Source organism: Pleurodeles waltl, chromosome 9 (assembly GCF_031143425.1).
Source record: "Pleurodeles waltl isolate 20211129_DDA chromosome 9, aPleWal1.hap1.20221129, whole genome shotgun sequence".
Taxonomy (NCBI): Eukaryota; Metazoa; Chordata; class Amphibia; order Caudata; family Salamandridae; genus Pleurodeles; species Pleurodeles waltl.
In genome coordinates this window covers 155,862,562-155,881,750 of record NC_090448.1, presented here as the reverse complement: position 1 = coordinate 155,881,750, position 19,189 = coordinate 155,862,562, and the positions used below count along the sequence as shown (strand labels likewise).

The window sequence follows — 19,189 nt, the reverse complement described above, 5'->3', positions numbered from 1 at the left end:
CTACTCTGAAACAGTCTACTTTATGCCACTGCACTGCATGTCGCTATAGTCCACTCTATGCCACAACACTTTAATCATTTACACTGCACCACTCTACTGACACTGCGCTCAACATCAGTGCACTCTATGCCAACTACTCTGCACCACTGCAATCTACAACACTTCACTGCACTCTGTAACACACTGTGCCACTGCATTCTACACCACTGCACTCTACATCACTCCACACTGTTGCGCTCTGTCACTGCACGCTATGCCACTCTATTCTTCTCTGCACCACTGTAGTCTACAACGTTTCTCTCTACACTATTCTATGCTATGCTAGTTCACTCTGCCACTGCACTTTGATGCTGCACTCTGACACTCTACTCTACAAGACTGCACTCTCAGCCACTAAACTCAACACCACTCTACTCTGCACCACTACACTCTATGCCACTGTCCTCTAACCTGCACCAGTCAACTCTAAGCCAATGCACAATACACTAGCCCACTCTCCATTCTATGCCACTCCTCCCTACTATGCACCACTGCAACCTACACCACTCTGTGCCACTCTACACCTCTGCACTTTACTCTGCACTACTCCACTGTATGCCATTTCACTGTATGCCACTTCACTCTACTCTGAAACAATCTACACTATGCCACTGAACCGTATGCCAATGCACTTCACACCACTTTACTCAGAACCAGTGCTCTCTGCAGCACTGCACTCTGCCATTCTATTCTGCACCACTGTACTTTATGCCACTTCACTCTAGGCCACTCTAGTCTGACACTACACACCACGATATTCCACTCTACGATATTCTACTCCATTAATCTCTACTCCACTCTACAATACTCTACTCTTTGCCTCTCTACCACACTACTCCACTCTGATGCTCTACTCAACTCGCTCTATGTCACTCCATGGCACTTTACTACTCTCTGTTCTATGACAGACTACTCTCCTCTGCTCCACTACTCCACTCTGTGCTACTCTATTCTCTGCCACTCCTCTCTGACCACTCCACGCAACTTTACTCTGCAACACTGCACTCACCACTACACTGCGCTGCACTCTATGCCACTCGACTGTGCAACACTACTCCACTCTGCCATTTAACTCTCCTAGTCCACCCTGTCACTCCACGCCACTCCACTCTGACAATCTACTCCGTTCTACGCCACTATACACAACAATACACCACTCTATTCTACACAACACCTTCTATGTCACTCCACTTTGTTCTACAACTCTCCGCAACACTATGCCATTCTACACCACTCAACTCTACGCCTTTCTGCTTTACCACATTCTACTCATTCCACAACACGTTACGTCACTCCATGACACTCCACTCAACTCAAAGCCTCTCCATGGCACTTCATGACTCTCTGCGCCACTCCATAACACTCCACTTTACGACACTCTATCCTCCTGTACCCCATTAACGTTTAGCTACGCTGAACAGCAGCCATGCTGGTGTACATCATGGCTAAAGCATATTGGCAACACCAATAGCTCTTGTATAGGCGAGACCTATTGGCTTTGCCAACGCTTGTTTAAAATAGCACTCAACTCTCCCATAGCCGTTTCAGAGGGCTGGTGGCAAATGTGAAAGGCTAGGAAAGGAATGGGCACGAGATTTGTTTACTTTCGGTAGTTTCCACAGAATCCCTCCCCCTAGATCCACCCAGCTAGTCAGGCAACTTCCAGTAGTCTGAGGGGTTAGGGGAGGGGGAAGGTGGGCAATTCTGTGAGGTCATTGGTGGTATTAAAAGATGTGATGCACTTCGGCAACTGCTGGCATTTTGGTTAATCAACGCCCATAGTACTCCCGTTTGAAATCATACATGAACGAGATAAATGCATTTTAACAGAAGATCCCTTATTGAGTGGTTGGCTTTACCTCACAGAGTCCGGCTGATAAGTACACCATTATTAGCAGCTAAGACAACGTTGTGCCGGGGGTTTGGGCGCCTCATTCCTGTCAATGTGGTTAATCTGCAAATAACAATTCTTTGCCATTTAAAAATCCCAAGTTATTTTTTTAATTTATTTATTTTTTAGGTTAGCTGTAAGCATAGACCAAATCCATCGTTAATCTTAAGAACATAGAATGTTGACCTGACTTTGCTACCACAGAGCAGCTCAGTTTTTGATTGACAATTTAATCGTATTTCCTCAGTTCTTGGACAATATTGCGCAAGCGTCATAAATCCTCGGCAGAGCCTAATCTGTAGGTGTTCATCATTTGAATTGACTGCAGAGATACCTGGTGGTCTTTGTCCTGATGAAACACTACACATATTACACACTTTGGAGCGAGAGCCGAGTTGCATATTAACCATAATCTGCACATCTGCTCATATGGTTAATGGCATGATACATTTTCATGCATACTTTTTTTAACCAAAGATCGACGAGCAGGATATGCAGTATCACACCCCGTGGAGCGACCCAGTGGTTATTGGGAGAGTTGTTTCCCTGTGTGAATTAACTGATTTACTGCCTCAGACTGCTGTACAGTGCGAAACTCAAATTTCACCTTACACAGTAATAATAAGTGTGTGAATGTGCATTTATGAATACAGTTGCCACAAATAACCTGTAATAGGGTCCCATTTAGTTTCACTACCGTAGCACACGTCTGTCTATCTCTCTTCGCTGTACCTCTCTCAGGCTATCGCTTGATCTTTCTCTCCATCTACATCCCACCATCTATCTCTGCCACTCTATCTGTGTGTATAAGAGAGAGATAGAAGTAGAGGATTAATAAAATAGCCAGAGAAAGATATACATAAATGTATCACGTTCTCTGATAACACAACCACATCCGGTATGGAGCATATGCCAGGAAGTAATGTATAAACCCTTTTCTTGTATTTTTTTCAGGTCGCCCTGGATATGTGGGAGCACATCAAAATCCGCAAAAGTGGCCAGAAGGACTGGCTGAAGCGTAAAATGAAAGAATGCCACTACTTCATCATCGTGTGTTCCAAAGGCATGAAGTACTTTGTGGAAAAGAGGACCAAGAAGCTGGAGAAAGGCACAAAAAGAGAGCCTCAGAAGGAAGATCTTTTTGTACTTGCTGTGTCAATGATGGTGGAGAAGCTGCGCCAGATGAAGCAGAATTCAGAAGAGCTTGGCAGGTTTATTTCAGTGTACTTTGATTACTCTTGTGAGAGCGACATTCCGAGTGCCCTGGATATTACTACCAAGTTCAAGCTCATGGATCATCTGCCTCAGCTCTACTCTCGTCTGCACTCCAAGGACCAGAGATTGCAAGACCCTGAGCAGTATCCGACCAACATAAGCAAGCGAAACTACTTTCGGAGCAAGTCTGGTCGGGCGCTTTATGTTGCAATCTGCAACATGCACCAGTATATCGACCAAGAGCCTGACTGGTTTGAAAAGCAATTGAGTCCAGCACCTCCTTTGCCACCTCTTCCTTCACATGAGCCTGTGTTGGAAAAATTTGACTCTGGCCTGGTTTTAAATGATGTAGCAAGCCAACAGTTGTCCGAAGGAGATTTCTACATCAAAACAGATGGCATTGTTGTCAATGCTATTAATTCTAACTCCCGCTCTTTAATTCAGCACTTGAACATGAGTGATTCTGATTCGCAGGACATGGGAGCGGAAGGTGTGGTGCTACAACCTTTGTTGCATGTGGTGAAAGTGACCAACCCTCCAGATATGCCTCGAGATTCAGGAATATATGATTCTTCTGTTCCCTCATCAGAAATATCCCTTCCGCTAATGGAAGGGCTTTTGATTGACCATATAGAGACTTCCTCGATCACAGAGAGTGTCTCCTCATCCTCCGGATTAGGTAAAGTATGATTGTTCATTCCTTTATGATGCCACTGTCAATTTCTGTGGCAGTCAATGTAGTGTGGGCATATTGCGGTTGACCACTAATAGGAAAAATAAATAACTCATGGTGTTGCTGCTTTTATGCATGTGTTACGGCAGCAGCCTTTCTGGCCTGCATTTTTGCTTTATTATTCTATGCCTGTGATACTCTGAAGGAGGCAGCCACTGTGCCCAGCGCCAGAGGGCTGCACCCTTTGTGTGGCATGGTGAGGCGAGGGCAGTTCACCCGTAACCAGTGGTTTTGCAGCATGAATCTTTTCAGGATTCACATGCTGTGAATTATTCAGCCATCTAGTGGTTGGGTCCGGAATTCTCCTCTGTTTTGTAGTCCTTCTGTTTGGATTTTGGTTTGCTGGTGGGCATCGACGGAAATACCATTTGGTGTCCTCTAGTGACGTCATCCTACTTCTCCCGGATGTTTTTTTGTACAGAAATTTGTCTAATGGGAACAGATGGCTGACAAGCAGGTGCTGATTACACACGATGGAGCGATGAGAATGCCCAAGTCAGAGTAATGGAGACCATGCTGTTCTAAATTTGCAAAAATTACCACCAGAAGTATGCACAAAAAGACACGCACCCGGTGTGTAACCTCTGCCTTGCTTTAGATCAGTGATAGTCAAAGTATGGTCCGCGGGCCGCATCCAGCCATCCTGACCTTTACATGTGGCCCAACAGCAGCACTTAGCTCCCATTTACTTGACTCAGCACTAACATTTAAAATATGTTTAATAAACGGGCAAGCGTTTATTTAAAGGTTAATCGCAGTTAAAGAAGTGGAGAAATGAGGGTGTCCTGCACTGCAGCTTAACTTTAGGAACACCCCTATTGATAAATATATCTTGCAGCAAACATGTAAAAATATGAGTGTCTTCAAAATTCAAAAAATATATTCCATGCAGAAGTGTTTCACCTTAGGAAATCAGATTGTAAGTGCATTAAAAGTTTTTTTTTTTTTTTTTTTTTTTTTTTTTTTTCTTTTTTTTTTTTTCCCGTGATATTTTTCAAACTTGAATTTAGAAACCTTCGTGCTTCCCTTCCACCCTGACAATAATGCCAATAGTTAACTAAAAGGCAAGTCAGTTGTTGTTTGCACCTTTTGGGTGTCCCCATGGTAGCTATCATAATCAATCAGAGTACACTTGTAGAGCGCGCTACACACCTGTGAGGGTCTCAAGGTGCTGAGGGGATGGGGGGGTGCTGCTACTGCTCGAACAGCCAGGTTTTGAGAAGCCTCCTGAATGTCAGCAGGTCTTTGGTCTGTCATGGGAGGGTGTTCCAGGTCTTGGCGGCGAGGTGGGAGAAGGATCTGCTTCGGTGGTCGTTCTTTGGATGCGAGGGACGGTGGCGAGGTCGGCTGAGCGGAGCTGGCGGTTAGGGGTGTAGAAGGTGAGTCGTCTGTAACGTAGGCTGGACCGGTGTTGTGGAGTGCCTTGTGTGCGTGGGTGAGGAGCTTGAAGGTTATCCTTTTGTTGACAGGGAGCCAGCATAGGTCTCTCAGGTAGGGAGTGATGTGGCTGTGGCGGCGTACGTCGAGGATCAGGCGTGCAGAGGTGTTTTGTATACGTTGCATTTGTTTGAGGAGTTTGGCTGGGGCTCCTACGTAGAGGGCGTTTCCGTAGTCAAGTCTGCTGCTGATGAGGGCCTGGGTGACTGTTCTTTTTGTTTCTGTGGGGATCCACCTGTAGATCTTGCGGAGCATGCGGATGGTGTTGAAGCAGGAGGAGACGGCATTGACTTGCTTGGTCATGGAGAGTGTTGAGTCGAGGATGACGCCCAGGTTGCATGCGTGGTCGGGTGTCGGGGCTGCTCCCAGTGCGGTCGGCCACCAGGAGTCGTCCCAGGCTGAGGGGTTGGCACAGAGAATGAGGACCTCCATCTTATCTGAGTTCAGCTTCAGTCTGCTGTTCTTCATCCATCTGGTGACGGGCTTCATTCCTTCGTGGAGGTTGGATTTGGTGATGAGAGGGTCCTTGGTAAGGGAGAGGATCAGTTGGGTGTCGTCGGCATAGGAGATGATGTTGAGATCGTGCAACCGGGCGACGTGGACGAGCGGGGCCATGTAGACGTTGAATAGTGTTGGGCTGAGGGACGATCCTTGGGGTACGCTGCAGATGATATTGGAGGCTTTGGATCGGAATGGGGAGATGCGTATGCTCTGGGTTCTGCCGGATAGGAAGGAGGTGGTCCATTCCAGATCTTTGTCCCGGATCCCTGCATTGTGGAGGCGTGCTTGTAGGGTGCGGTGGCAGATGGTGTTGAAGGCGGCAGAGAGGTCCAGGAGGATGAGGGCCGCGGTTTCACCGTTGTCAAGCAGGGCCATGATGTCATCGGTGGCGGCGACGAGGGCAGTTTCGAGCCTGTGGTTGCTGCAGAACCCTGACTGGGATGGGTCCAGGATGTTGTTCTCTTTGAGGTAGTGGGTCAGTCGTCTGTTGACGATCTCCTCGATGACCTTAGCCGGGAATGGGAGTAGGGAGATGGCACGGAAATTCTTGAGGTCTCTCTGGTCCGCCTTGGGTTTCTTGAGTAGGGCGTTGATCTCTGCGTGCTTCCAGCTCACAGGGAAGGTCGCGGTCTCGAAGGAGATGTTGATGACTTTGCAGAGGTGGGGTGCGATGGTGGCGCTGGCTTTGTTGAAGATGTGGTGCAGGCATGGGTCTGACAGAGAGCCAGAATGGATAGTGCTCATGGTTTTGATGATGTCTTCTACGTTCACGTTGGCCCAGGCAAGCAGGGGGTCGTAGTCGATGGTGGGTGGAGAGTCTGAGGAGTCGGTGGTTGTCAGGGTGGTCTGGTTGTTAAAGCTGTCATGGATGTCTGTGATCTTGTGGTGGAAGAAGGTGGCGAGGGAGTCCCACAGGTCTTGCGACGGTAAAAGGATCGCCTCAGTAGAAGACCACACTATAATGCTGGAATCGGACATGGGGACACTTAAAGGTCAAACAGAGGCGCATGAGTCCCAACTGCTAATATATTATAGAAAATCAAGGATTTTGAGAATCGACAAAGGCAAAACAGATTTCTAGGATTTGCAGAAGGGATGGAACGTGGGGGAATAAGGGCCTTCTTGCCATCTCTGCTCGGGGAGCCTTCCCAGAGTTGACCACTTGGAATTAGGGTATGGAGGTCCAGAGAGTACACAGTTTTCCTCTGATGATCAAAAAGCAGGGGGCGGCACAAGAAGAGGCTGTTGTTCTACCCAGAGCGGTGCTCGTCTATTTCAGAAACTATCTGCTGAGGTAAGCAATTTTTGAAAAAGCCCGACCTGATGACAAACATACCTTCAATGGCCAGACCTTCTTTATGAGACCTGATTCTGCCATGTGACAGTAGAGAGGAGGTGGCGACTGCAACAGCTGATAAAACCCTTTCAAGACATTTTTTGATCAGTCCTGCCCGGCCGAAGGTAAACTTTCAGGGCAAAACATGCTAATTTACCTCTGAAACCACAGCTAAAGAGTATTTGAATGCGCTGACATCCGGCGTTAGGGATGGTCTAGCCAGGACACAGTATGATTTGATTAATTTGGGTTTGTCTGTGGACTGCTCTTAAGGGGGGGTCGTTCTGTAATGTGAGGACTGTTTTTCGTCTGAGGTTGCATTATCCCCGATTTAAAAGTTTTGCAAGCAGAAATTCTTTGCTCATAGGAAACACATGTTGAGGGGGCAAGCCGAAAATTACTTGAAGCTGTAGGCTTTACACTAATTCTGGGTACAACACAATGTACTAGGACTTGGGGAGTGGCAACCTTGGCATAAAATAATTTATGCTACTTTTAACGTAGCCCTGCTGACAAATATGGGTGATGGGTTGTTGTTGAATAACAAGATGTTAAAAGCTCCTTTACACTTTTCTGGGTGTATGGGTCACCGTTAGAGGACCCAGCCATTTTTAACTGGTTGTCTGTGAAATTGGTTTTATGGCCAATCCAAATTATAATCTGTGGGGATTTTAACATTAATGTAGTCGGTGGCCTTTTTTGGTATAGGGGGGTCATGCTTACTGAGGCCGGAAGCCTAATGTTTTTAAATTGCTGTTTCATCTAGGAAAGGATCATGGGTTGACTAACGTTTGGCATAAAGTGAAGACCCCAGATCCAGGCTATTCTTATTTTTTCTCCCCCCATAAGAAACATGTTTGGCTAGACTACTTTTTGATTTTCCGTAGTTTACTCCAAAACTGTGATTACAAAAAATACCCCCCAGTAATGTATGATCACAATCCACTCATGTTTGAGATTTGTGTGGATGGTCAATATAAGATGCAGTATAACTGCTCAATTGGGAGAACATTTCTCAGGGATAAGGACTATATCCGGCATATGAATGTTTAGATACCCAAATTCTTTTAATTTAATAGAGGGAGTGCCCCACATGGGATTGTTTAGGACACTTTCAACGGAGGTGTCGGTGGGCAAGATGCTCAGTTTTAGCCCGAATTAGCAAAAAAGGCAGAATTAGCAGCTTATGGACTGTATAGAGCATTAGGGGAAGCTGAGGCTTAGTTAATCTCGGCAGTGGTTGAAGTGTTCAATCTAGAGAGAGCTCAACATAAAGTGATGTTAGCTAAGGCTATGATCAGTAACATCTCATAAAAAAAAAAACGGTTGATAAGTTTGTTGCCTGGAGGCGTGAATGCTATAAATTTAGTGAACAGGTGGGTCACCTCTTAGCAGTACAGACTCGACTGAGGGCAAATTAAGGCGACATAGATTAAATCTGAGATGACCAAGGGGTTCTGGTCACAGACAGGGAAAACATTTGAGAGGTGTTCCAGGTATACTATGAGGGGCTGTATCGGAAGAAAGTGCAACAGGACACCGGAAACAGTTGGCAGTACTTGGAGGCCTCTCCATTGAATAAGGTAGGATGGAAAGACCGAGATTTTTGGGATGCTGCTATGACCAGGGAGGAAATTTCGACCACTCCCTGAAGTTTGTCAAATTGTAGCACGATTTCATCAGGACCTACTGCTTCCCCAGATACCAAAGTGTTTTTTTTTCTTTAATTGGTCCAGACCAGGTGGAACTGTTTTTGCGGATCCAAAAGGATCACTTGTACCTGAATCATAGTCCTCCGCAGATATATATATATATGTTCGATGGCATGTGTAGCTGCAGATACACATGCTTTGCACATCCCGCCAGCTAGTGTTGGGCTCGGAGTGTTACAAGTTGTTTTTCTTTGAAGAAGTCTTTTCGAGTCATGAGATCGAGGGACTCCTCCCCTTTTGGCTCCATTGCGCATGGGCTTCGACTCCATCTTAGATTGTTTTCTTTCCGCCATCGGGTTCGGACGTGTTCCTTTTCGCTCCGCATTTCGGTTCGGAAAGTTTGTGAAAATCTCGGAAATTTCGACGGTATTGTTTACGTTCGGTATCGGGTTAGTTACAACAGATCGAGACCGAATTTTGAAGAGCTCCGGCGGCCCTACGGGGTTTTCGATTTCCCCGGCGGGGCCTGGTCGGCCCGAGCACGTGCGTCTTCAAGGCTAATGGAACGACCCCATTCCGCTTCTGCCCCGAATGTCACAACAAGTATCCTTATACAGATCAGCATCTGGTCTGTAATTTGTGTTTGTCTCCAGAACACAAGGAGGATACTTGTGAGGCCTGTCGAGCATTTCGGTCCAGAAAGACCTTAAGGGACCGAAGAGCAAGAAGACTACAGATGGCGTCAGTGCCGACAGGACAAAAACACATGGAGGAAGAAGAGGAAACCTTCTCCATCGAGGATTCTGACTCGGAAGAGGTCGATCCTGAACAGACGCCGAAAGCCGTGAGTAAGACGTCGATACACAAAACTCACGCAAAGACCACAAAGGCCCAGGGGACGCCACCGCCGGCAGGCCATGGCTTAACCCGAATAATAGGTGACCGAGCATCGGCACCGAAAAAGGGCATGCATGTGTCGAAGTCATCCGACTCCGGTCGAGATACCGGCACAGAGCAGACTCGACCCCGAGACACCTGGTCAGAGCAATCTCGGCACCGAGAGAGCGGCACCGAAGCAAGTCGGCACGAGAGATCACTACGCCGAAGAGCAAAAAAGTGTCGTCGGAACCGAAAAAGGCAGCCGAAAAGGTTTTGGTACCGAAACATCCGGCCTCAGAACCGAAAACAAGTTCCTACACAGAGGAACAAGGCCTGTCCTCACAAATGCAAACACATAGATTTGGACAGGAGCTAGAGACAATGGAGCCAGATTACACACAAAGAAGGCTCCACATTCAAAAGGAGACAGGGAAGATCAGTACTCTCCCTCCAATAAGAATGAAACAGAAACTTGCCTTCCAAGAAAAAGACAAGCAGCCACAGGCAAAAGTGGCAAGACAAGTAGCCCCACCCCCATCTCCACAACGCTCACCACAACCATCACCGGTAGCCACTCCACCAATGATGCAGTCCCCAACTCATACAGGGATGAGTCAGGATGATCCAGACACGTGGGATCTTTATGATGCACCAGTGCCAGATAACAGTCCCAACTGTTATCCAGCTAGACCGTCACCACCTGAGGACTCTACCGCCTACACACAGGTGGTGTCAAGAGCAGCGGCGTTTCATAATGTCAGCCTGCATGCAGAGCCAATTGAAGACGACTTTCTATTTAACACACTGTCGTCCACACATAGCCGGTACCAGAGCCTCCCCATGCTACCTGGAATGCTAAAACACTCCAAACAAGTGTTTGAAGAGCCTGTCAAAGGAAGGGCCATAACTCCAAGGGTGGAGAAAAAATATAAACCGCCACCAACAGACCCTGTGTACATCACACAACAGTTAACACCAGACTCCGTGGTAGTAGGTGCAGCACGCAAGAGGGCGAACTCACACACTTCTGGAGATGCACCACCTCCAGACAAAGAGAGTCGTAAGTTTGACGCGGCTGGTAAAAGAGTGGCGGCACAAGCAGCCAACCAATGGCGCATTGCCAACTCACAGGCATTGTTGGCAAGATATGAGAGGGCTCATTGGGACGAAATGCAACATTTTATAGAACATTTGCCCAAGGAGTTCCAAAAACGAGCGTAACAAGTGGTGTAGGAAGGACAGAGTATCTCGAACAATCAGATACGGTCAGCAATGGATGCAGCAGACACAGCTGCTAGGATTGTCAATACAGCAGTAACAATACGGAGACATGCATGGCTGCGTACATCTGGATTCAAGCCGGAAATACAACAAGCCGTGCTGAATATGCCATTTAACGGACAGCAGTTGTTTGGGCCGGAGGTGGACACTGCTATCGAAAAACTTAAAAAAGACACTGATACGGCCAAAGCCATGGGCACACTCTACTCCCCACAGAGCAGAGGCACATTTCGAAAGTCACAGTTTCGAGGGGGGTTTCGAGGACAAAGCACTGAACCCACAACCTCACAAACAAGGCCCACTTATCAGAGCCAATACCAGCGGGGAACCTTTCGGGGACAATATAGAGGGGGACAGTTCCCAAAGAGTAGAGGGAAGTTCCAAAGTCCCAAAACTGCACAAAATAAACAGTGACTTCCATGTCACAAATCCCCAACACATGACACCAGTGGGGGGAGACTAACCAAGTTCTACAAAAACTGGGAGGAAATAACAACAGACACGTGGGTCCTAGCCATTATCCAGCATGGTTATTGCAATAGAATTTCTAGAATTCCCTCCAAATGTCCCACCGAAAACACACAACATGTCAAAACAACACATAGATCTTCTACAACTAGAAGTTCAAGCATTGTTGCAAAAAGATGCAATAGAGTTGGAACCAATTCATCAAAGAGGAAGAGGAGTTTACTCACTGTACTTTCTCATACCCAAAAAAGACAAAACTCTAAGACCTATATTAGATCTCAGAATATTAAATATCTACATCAAATCAGATCACTTTCACATGGTGACACTGCAGGACGTAATCCCATTGCTCAAACAACAAGACTACATGACAACACTAGACCTAAAGGATGCGTACTTTCATATACCGATACATCCTTCACACAGAAAGTACTTAAGGTTTGTATTCCAAGGGGTACATTACCAATTCAAAGTGTTGCCATTTGGGATAACAACTGCGCCAAGAGTTTTTACAAAATGCCTGGCAGTAGTGGCTGCTCATATCAGAAGACAGCAAATACATGTGTTCCCGTACCTAGACGATTGGTCAATAAAAACCAACACGCAGGAACGGTGCTCACAACACCCAAAGTATGTCATAGAAACCCTTCACAAACTAGGTTTCTCACTCAACTACAACAAGTCACACCTTCAGCTGTGTCAAATACAACAATACTTAGGAGCGACAATCAACACAACAAAAGGGATTGCCACTCCAAGTCCACAAAGGGTACAGGCATTTCACAACGTAATACAGGCCATGCACCCAAAACAAAAGATACAAGTCAAAATAGTGATGAAACTACTAGGCATGATGTCCTCATGCATAGCCATTGTCCCAAACGCAAGATTTCACATGCGGCCCTTACAACAGTGCCTAGCATCACAATGGTCACAGGCACAGGGTCAACTTCAAGATCTAGTGTTGATAGACCGACAAACATACACCTCGCTTCAATGGTGGAACACTATAAATTTAAACAAAGGGCGGCCTTTCCAAGACCTAGTGCCTCAATACGTAATAACAACGGATGCCTCCATGATAGGGTGGGGAGCACACCTCAACCAACACAGCATCCAAGGACAATGGGACACTCAGCAGAGACAGTTTCACATAAATAACTTAGAATTACTGGCAGTATTTCCAGCGTTGAAAGCTTTTCAACCTATAATAATCCACAAACACATTCTTGTCAAAACAGACAACATGACAACGATGTATTATCTGAACAAACAGGGAGGAACACACTCAACACAGTTGTGTCTCCTGGCACAGAAAATTTGGCATTGGGCGATTCACAACCACATTCGCCTAATAGCGCAGTTCATTCCAGGAATTCAGAACCAGTTAGCAGACAATCTCTCTCGGGATCACCAACAGATCCACGAATGGGAGATTCAACCCCAAATACTAAACACTTACTTCCAAAGATGGGGAACACCACAAATAGATCTATTTGCAACAAAAGAAAACGCAAAATGCCAAAACTTCGCATCCAGGTACCCACAGGATCAGTCTCAGGGCAATGCGTTATGGATGAGTTGGTCAGGGATATTTGCATACGCTTTTCCCCCTCTCCCACTCCTTCCATACCTAGTAAACAAATTGAGTCAAAACAAACTCATACTCCTACTAATAGCACCAACTTGGGCAAGACAACCTTGGTACACAACACTACTAGACCTTTCAGTAGTGCCTCATGTCAAACTACCGAACAGACCAGATCTGTTAACTCAACACAAACAACAGATCAGACACCCAAATCCAGCATCGCTGAATCTAGCAATTTGGCTCTTGAAGTCTTAGAATTCGGACATCTAGACCGTACACAGGGATGTATGGAGGTCATAAAACAAGCTAGAAAACCAACCACAAGACATTGCTATGCAAATAAGTGGAAAAGATTTGTTTATTACTGCCATAATACACAAAGTCAACCCTTACACGCATCTGCTAAAGAAATCGTCAGCTACCTACTGCACTTACAAAAGTCAAAGCTAGCTTTCTCATCCATTAAAATACATCTCACAGCAATTTCAGCTTATCTGCAAATTACGCATTCAATTTCACTATTTAGGATACCAATCATAAAGGCTTTTATGGAGGGACTGAAAAGAATTATCCCACCAAGAACACCACTAGTTCCTTCGTGGAACCTCAACATTGTCTTAACACGGCTCATGGGTCCACCGTTTGAACCCATGCACTCGTGTGAGATACAATATTTAACATGGAAAGTAGCATTTCTAATTGCCATCACATCTCTAAGAAGAGTAAGTGAAATACAGGCATTTACCATACAAGAACCCTTTATTCAGATACACAAGAATAAAGTAGTCTTACAAACAAATCCAAAGTTCTTACCAAAAGTCATATCACCGTTCCACTTAAATCAAACAGTAGAACTACCAGTGTTCTTTCCTGAACCAGATTCTGTAGCTGAAAGAGCACTACATACATTAGACATCAAAAGAGCATTAATGTACTACATTGACAGAACAAAACATATTCGAAAAACAAAACAACTATTCGTTGCTTTCCAAAAACCTCATACAGGGAATCCAATATCCAAACAAGGCATTGCCAGATGTATAGTTAAATGCATTCAAACCTGTTATCTCAAAGCAAAAAGAGAACTGCCTATCACACCAAAGGCACACTCAACTAGGAAGAAAGGTGCTACCATGGCCTTTCTAGGAATTATTCCAATGAATGAAATATGTAAGGCTGCCACATGGTCTACGCCTCATACGTTCACCAAGCATTACTGTGTGGATGTGTTAACAACACAACAAGCCACAGTAGGACAAGCAGTGCTACAAACTTTATTTCAAACAACTCCAACTCCTACAGGCTGAGCCACCGCTTTTGGGGAGATAACTGCTTACTAGTCTATGCAAAGCATGTGTATCTGCAGCTACACATGCCATTGAATGGAAAATGTCACTTACCCAGTGTACATCTGTTCGTGGCATGATACACTGCAGATTCACATGCGCCCACCCGCCTCCCCGGGAGCCTGTAGCCATTTGAAGTTGATCTTGAACATTTGTAAATTTGTAAATATATCGCTTTAAACCACATTATGTACATCAATTTTTACTCCATTGCATGGGCACTATTACTATAATACACAACTCCTACCTCACCCTCTGCGGGGAAAACAATCTAAGATGGAGTTGACTCCCATGCGCAATGGAGCCGAAAGGGGAGGAGTCCCTCGATCTCGTGACTCGAAAAGACTTCTTTGAAGAAAAACAACTTGTAACACTCCGAGCCCAACACTAGATGGCGGGATGTGCAAAGCATGTGAATCTGCAGCGTATCATGCCACAAACAGATGTACACTGGGTAAGTGACATTTTCCATATATATATATATATATATATATATATATATATATATATATATATATATATATATGTTCGATGGCATCTGTCGCTGTAGATACGCATGTTCTGCAATAGCTCGCCATCTGGTGTTGGGCCGGAGTGTTACAAGTTGTTTTTCTTCGAAGAAGTCTTTCGAGTCACGGGACCGAGTGACTCCTCCTTTTGTGTCCATTGCGCATGGGCGTCGACTCCATCCTCGATTGTTTTTTTTCCGCCATCGGGTTCGGACGTGTTCCTGTCGCTCCGAGTTTCGGAACAGAAAAAATAGTTAATTTCGGAAGATTTTCGTCGGTATTGTTGCGTTCGGGATCGGCATACCTACATTCAACACCGCATCGAAGATCGAAGAGCTCCGGTGCCCTTCGGGGTAATTTTTCGATCCTCCGTCGGGGCCTGGTCGGCCCGACCGCGTGCTGAAGAACGCCGATGGAACGGACCCCGTTCCGTTTCTGCCCCAAATGCCACAATAAATACCCCTACACAGACCAACACTTGGTCTGCAACCTGTGCCTGTCACCTGAGCACAGCGAAGACACCTGCGAGGCCTGTCGTGCGTTCCGGTCCAGAAAAACACTCCGAGACCGTCGAGCCAGAAGACTTCAAATGGCGTCCGCACCGACAGCCCGACGGGAGTTCGAGGAACAGGAAGAGGAAGGTACCTTCTCGATCCAAGACTCAGACTCCGAAGGATTCGACGATACACAAACCGTGAGTAAGACGTCGAAAACCACACAAAGAAACATTTACAAGGCCCAGGGGACGCCACTGCCATCAGGCCATGGCTCAACCCATAAAATCGGTGACCGACCGTCAGCACCGAAAAAGGCCCAAACAGTGCCGAGATCGTCCGACTCCGGTCGAGACACCGGCACGCAGCCTTCTCGGGACCGAGAAAGTGCTGGAGACAAGCCTCGACACCGAGATGCCGGTGTGGACACGGCTCGACGCCGAGACAGCGGCACCGAAACAGATCGACGCCGAGAGGTTTCGGCCCCGAAAAGGAAAAAAGTCACCTCGGAGCCGAAAAAACACGCAGACACAGTTTCGACGCCGAAACAAACTGCAAGCGACCCAGCTTCAGGCTCTTATACAGAAGAGCACTCGCTAACCTCCCAAATGCAGAAGCATAGGTTTGAGGAAGAGCTACAAGCAACGGATGCGGACCATACGCAAAAGCGTATCTTCATTCAGCAGGGGACAGGAAAAATAAGCACCCTTCCCCCCATTAGGAGAAAGAGAAGGTTGGAGTTCCAGACGGAACAAGCACCACAACCAAAAGTGGTGAAAAGAGTTACACCACCACCCTCTCCTCCGCCCGTGATTAACGTTTCACCAGCACAAACGCCATCACACTCCCCAGCTCACACCACCATGAGCCAGGGTGACCAAGACCAGGACGCATGGGACCTATACGACGCCCCAGTGTCAGATAACAGCCCAGAGGCATACCCTACAAAACCATCTCCACCAGAAGACAGCACCGCGTACTCTCAGGTGGTGGCTAGAGCAGCACAATTTCACAACGTAAGCCTCCACTCAGAACAGGTCGAGGATGATTTCCTGTTCAACACACTCTCCTCCACCCACAGCTCCTACCAAAGCCTGCCTATGCTCCCTGGTATGCTCCGGCACGCAAAAGACATATTTAAGGACCCGGTCAAAAGTAGGGCAATCACACCAAGGGTGGAAAAAAAGTATAAGCCGCCTCCTACAGACCCGGCTTTCATCACAACACAGCTGCCACCAGACTCTGTTGTTGTAGGAGCAGCTAGGAAAAGGGCCAACTCTCACACATCTGGAGATGCACCACCCCCAGATAAAGAAAGCCGCAAGTTTGATGCAGCTGGTAAAAGAGTCGCAGCACAAGCTGCAAACCAGTGGCGCATCGCGAACTCCCAGGCACTACTTGCGCGCTATGACAGAGCCCACTGGGACGAGATGCAACATCTCATTGAACATCTGCCCAAAGACTTCCAAAATAGGGCAAAACAAGTGGTTGAGGAGGGACAGGCCATCTCCAACAACCAGATCCGCTCCTCCATGGACGCTGCAGATACAGCTGCACGGACAATTAATACATCTGTAACTATCAGAAGGCATGCATGGCTCCGAACGTCTGGATTTAAACCAGAGATTCAACAAGCAGTTCTCAATATGCCTTTTAATGAAAAAGAACTGTTCGGTCCAGAAGTGGACACAGCGATTGAGAAACTCAAAAAAGATACGGACACTGCCAAAGCCATGGGCGCACTCTACTCCCCGCAGAGCAGAGGGAATTACAGCTCATTCCGTAAACCGCCCTTTCGAGGGGGGTTTCGGGGTCAAAGCACACAAGCCAGCACCTCACAAGCCACACCGTCCAGTTACCAAGGACAGTATAGAGGAGGTTTTCGGGGACAATATAGAGGAGGGCAATTCCCTAGAAATAGAGGAAGATTCCAAAGCCCCAAAACCCCTACTACTAAACAGTGACTCACATGTCACTCACCCCCTCCACACAACACCAGTGGGGGGACGAATAGGTCATTATTACAGAGCATGGGAGAAAATCACTACAGACACTTGGGTTCTAGCAATTATCCAACATGGTTACTGCATAGAATTTCTACAGTTCCCTCCAAACATACCACCAAAAGCACAAAATTTAACAACACACCATTCCAATCTCCTAGAGATAGAAGTGCAGGCACTATTGCAAAAGAATGCAATCGAATTAGTGCCAAACACACAAATAAACACAGGAGTTTACTCACTGTACTTTCTGATACCAAAGAAGGACAAAACACTGAGACCAATCCTAGACCTCAGAGTAGTCAACACTTTCATCAAATCAGACCACTTCCACATGGTCACACTACAAGAAGTATTGCCATTGCTAAAGCTGCACGACTACATGGCAACTTTAGACCTCAAGGATGCTTATTTCCATATACCAATTCACCCATCGCACAGGAAATACCTAAGGTTTGTATTCAAAGGAATACATTACCAATTCAAGGTACTGCCTTTCGGATTAACAACCGCACCAAGAGTCTTTACCAAATGTCTAGCGGTAGTCGCTGCACACATCAGAAGGCAGCAAATACATGTGTTCCCATATCTAGACGACTGGCTAATCAAGGCCCATTCGTTAATAGAGTGCTCAAATCACACAAATCATATCATACAAACCCTCTTCAAACTAGGGTTCACCGTCAATTTCACAAAATCCAAGATTCGGCCACGCAAGGTACAACAATACCTGGGAGCCATAATAGACACATCAAAGGGAGTAGCCACTCCAAGTCCACAAAGAATTCAAAATTTCAACACCATCATACAACGCATGTATCCAACACAAAAGATACAAGCAAAGATGGTATTACAACTCCTAGGCATGATGTCATCATGCATAGCCATTGTCCCAAACGCAAGACTGCACATGAGGCCCTTACAACAATGCCTAGCATCACAGTGGTCTCAAGCACAGGGTCACCTTCTAGATCTGGTGTTAATAGACCGCCAAACTTACCTCTCGCTTCTGTGGTGGAACAACATAAATTTAAACAAGGGGCGGCCTTTTCAAGACCCAGTGCCACAATACGTAATAACAACAGATGCTTCCATGACAGGGTGGGGAGCACACCTCGATCAACACAGCATACAAGGACAATGGAACGTACATCAAACAAAACTGCATATCAATCACCTAGAACTTCTTGCAGTTTTTCAAGCACTAAAAGCTTTCCAACCAATAATAGTTCACAAATACATTCTCGTCAAAACAGACAACATGACAACAATGTATTATCTAAACAAGCAGGGAGGGACGCACTCCACGCAGTTAAGCATGTTAGCACAAAAAATTTGGCATTGGGCAATTCACAACCAAATTCGCCTAATTGCACAGTTTATACCAGGGATACAAAATCAACTCGCAGACAATCTCTCTCGAGATCACCAACAGGTCCACGAATGGGAAATTCACCCCCAAATACTGAACACTTATTTCAAACTCTGGGGAACACCTCAGATAGACTTGTTTGCGACAAGGGAGAACGCAAAATGCCAAAACTTCGCATCCAGATACCCACACAAACAATCCCAAGGCAATGCCCTATGGATGAACTGGTCAGGGATATTTGCTTACGCTTTTCCTCCTCTCCCTCTCCTTCCTTACCTGGTAAACAAACTCAGTCAAAGCAAACTCAAACTCATATTGATAGCACCAACTTGGGCAAGGCAACCCTGGTACACAACGCTGCTAGACCTATCAGTGGTACCCTGCATCAAATTGCCCAACAGGCCAAATCTGTTGACACAGCACAACCAAAAGATCAGACACC

The 19,189-nt window shown here is 46.3% G+C and overlaps 1 protein-coding gene across 3 annotated transcripts in view; it reads left to right on the top strand.

The window, feature by feature from the left end:
* The window catches only part of IL17RD (interleukin 17 receptor D), a 199,576-nt gene that overhangs the window by 163,340 nt on the left and 17,047 nt on the right, over positions 1–19,189 (top strand). For all 3 annotated transcript variants that reach the window (XM_069206466.1, XM_069206465.1, XM_069206467.1), the window contains one exon: positions 2,885–3,824. In XM_069206466.1, the coding sequence (XP_069062567.1) occupies positions 2,885–3,824 (940 nt within the window). The remainder of the gene's footprint in view (positions 1–2,884; positions 3,825–19,189) is intronic.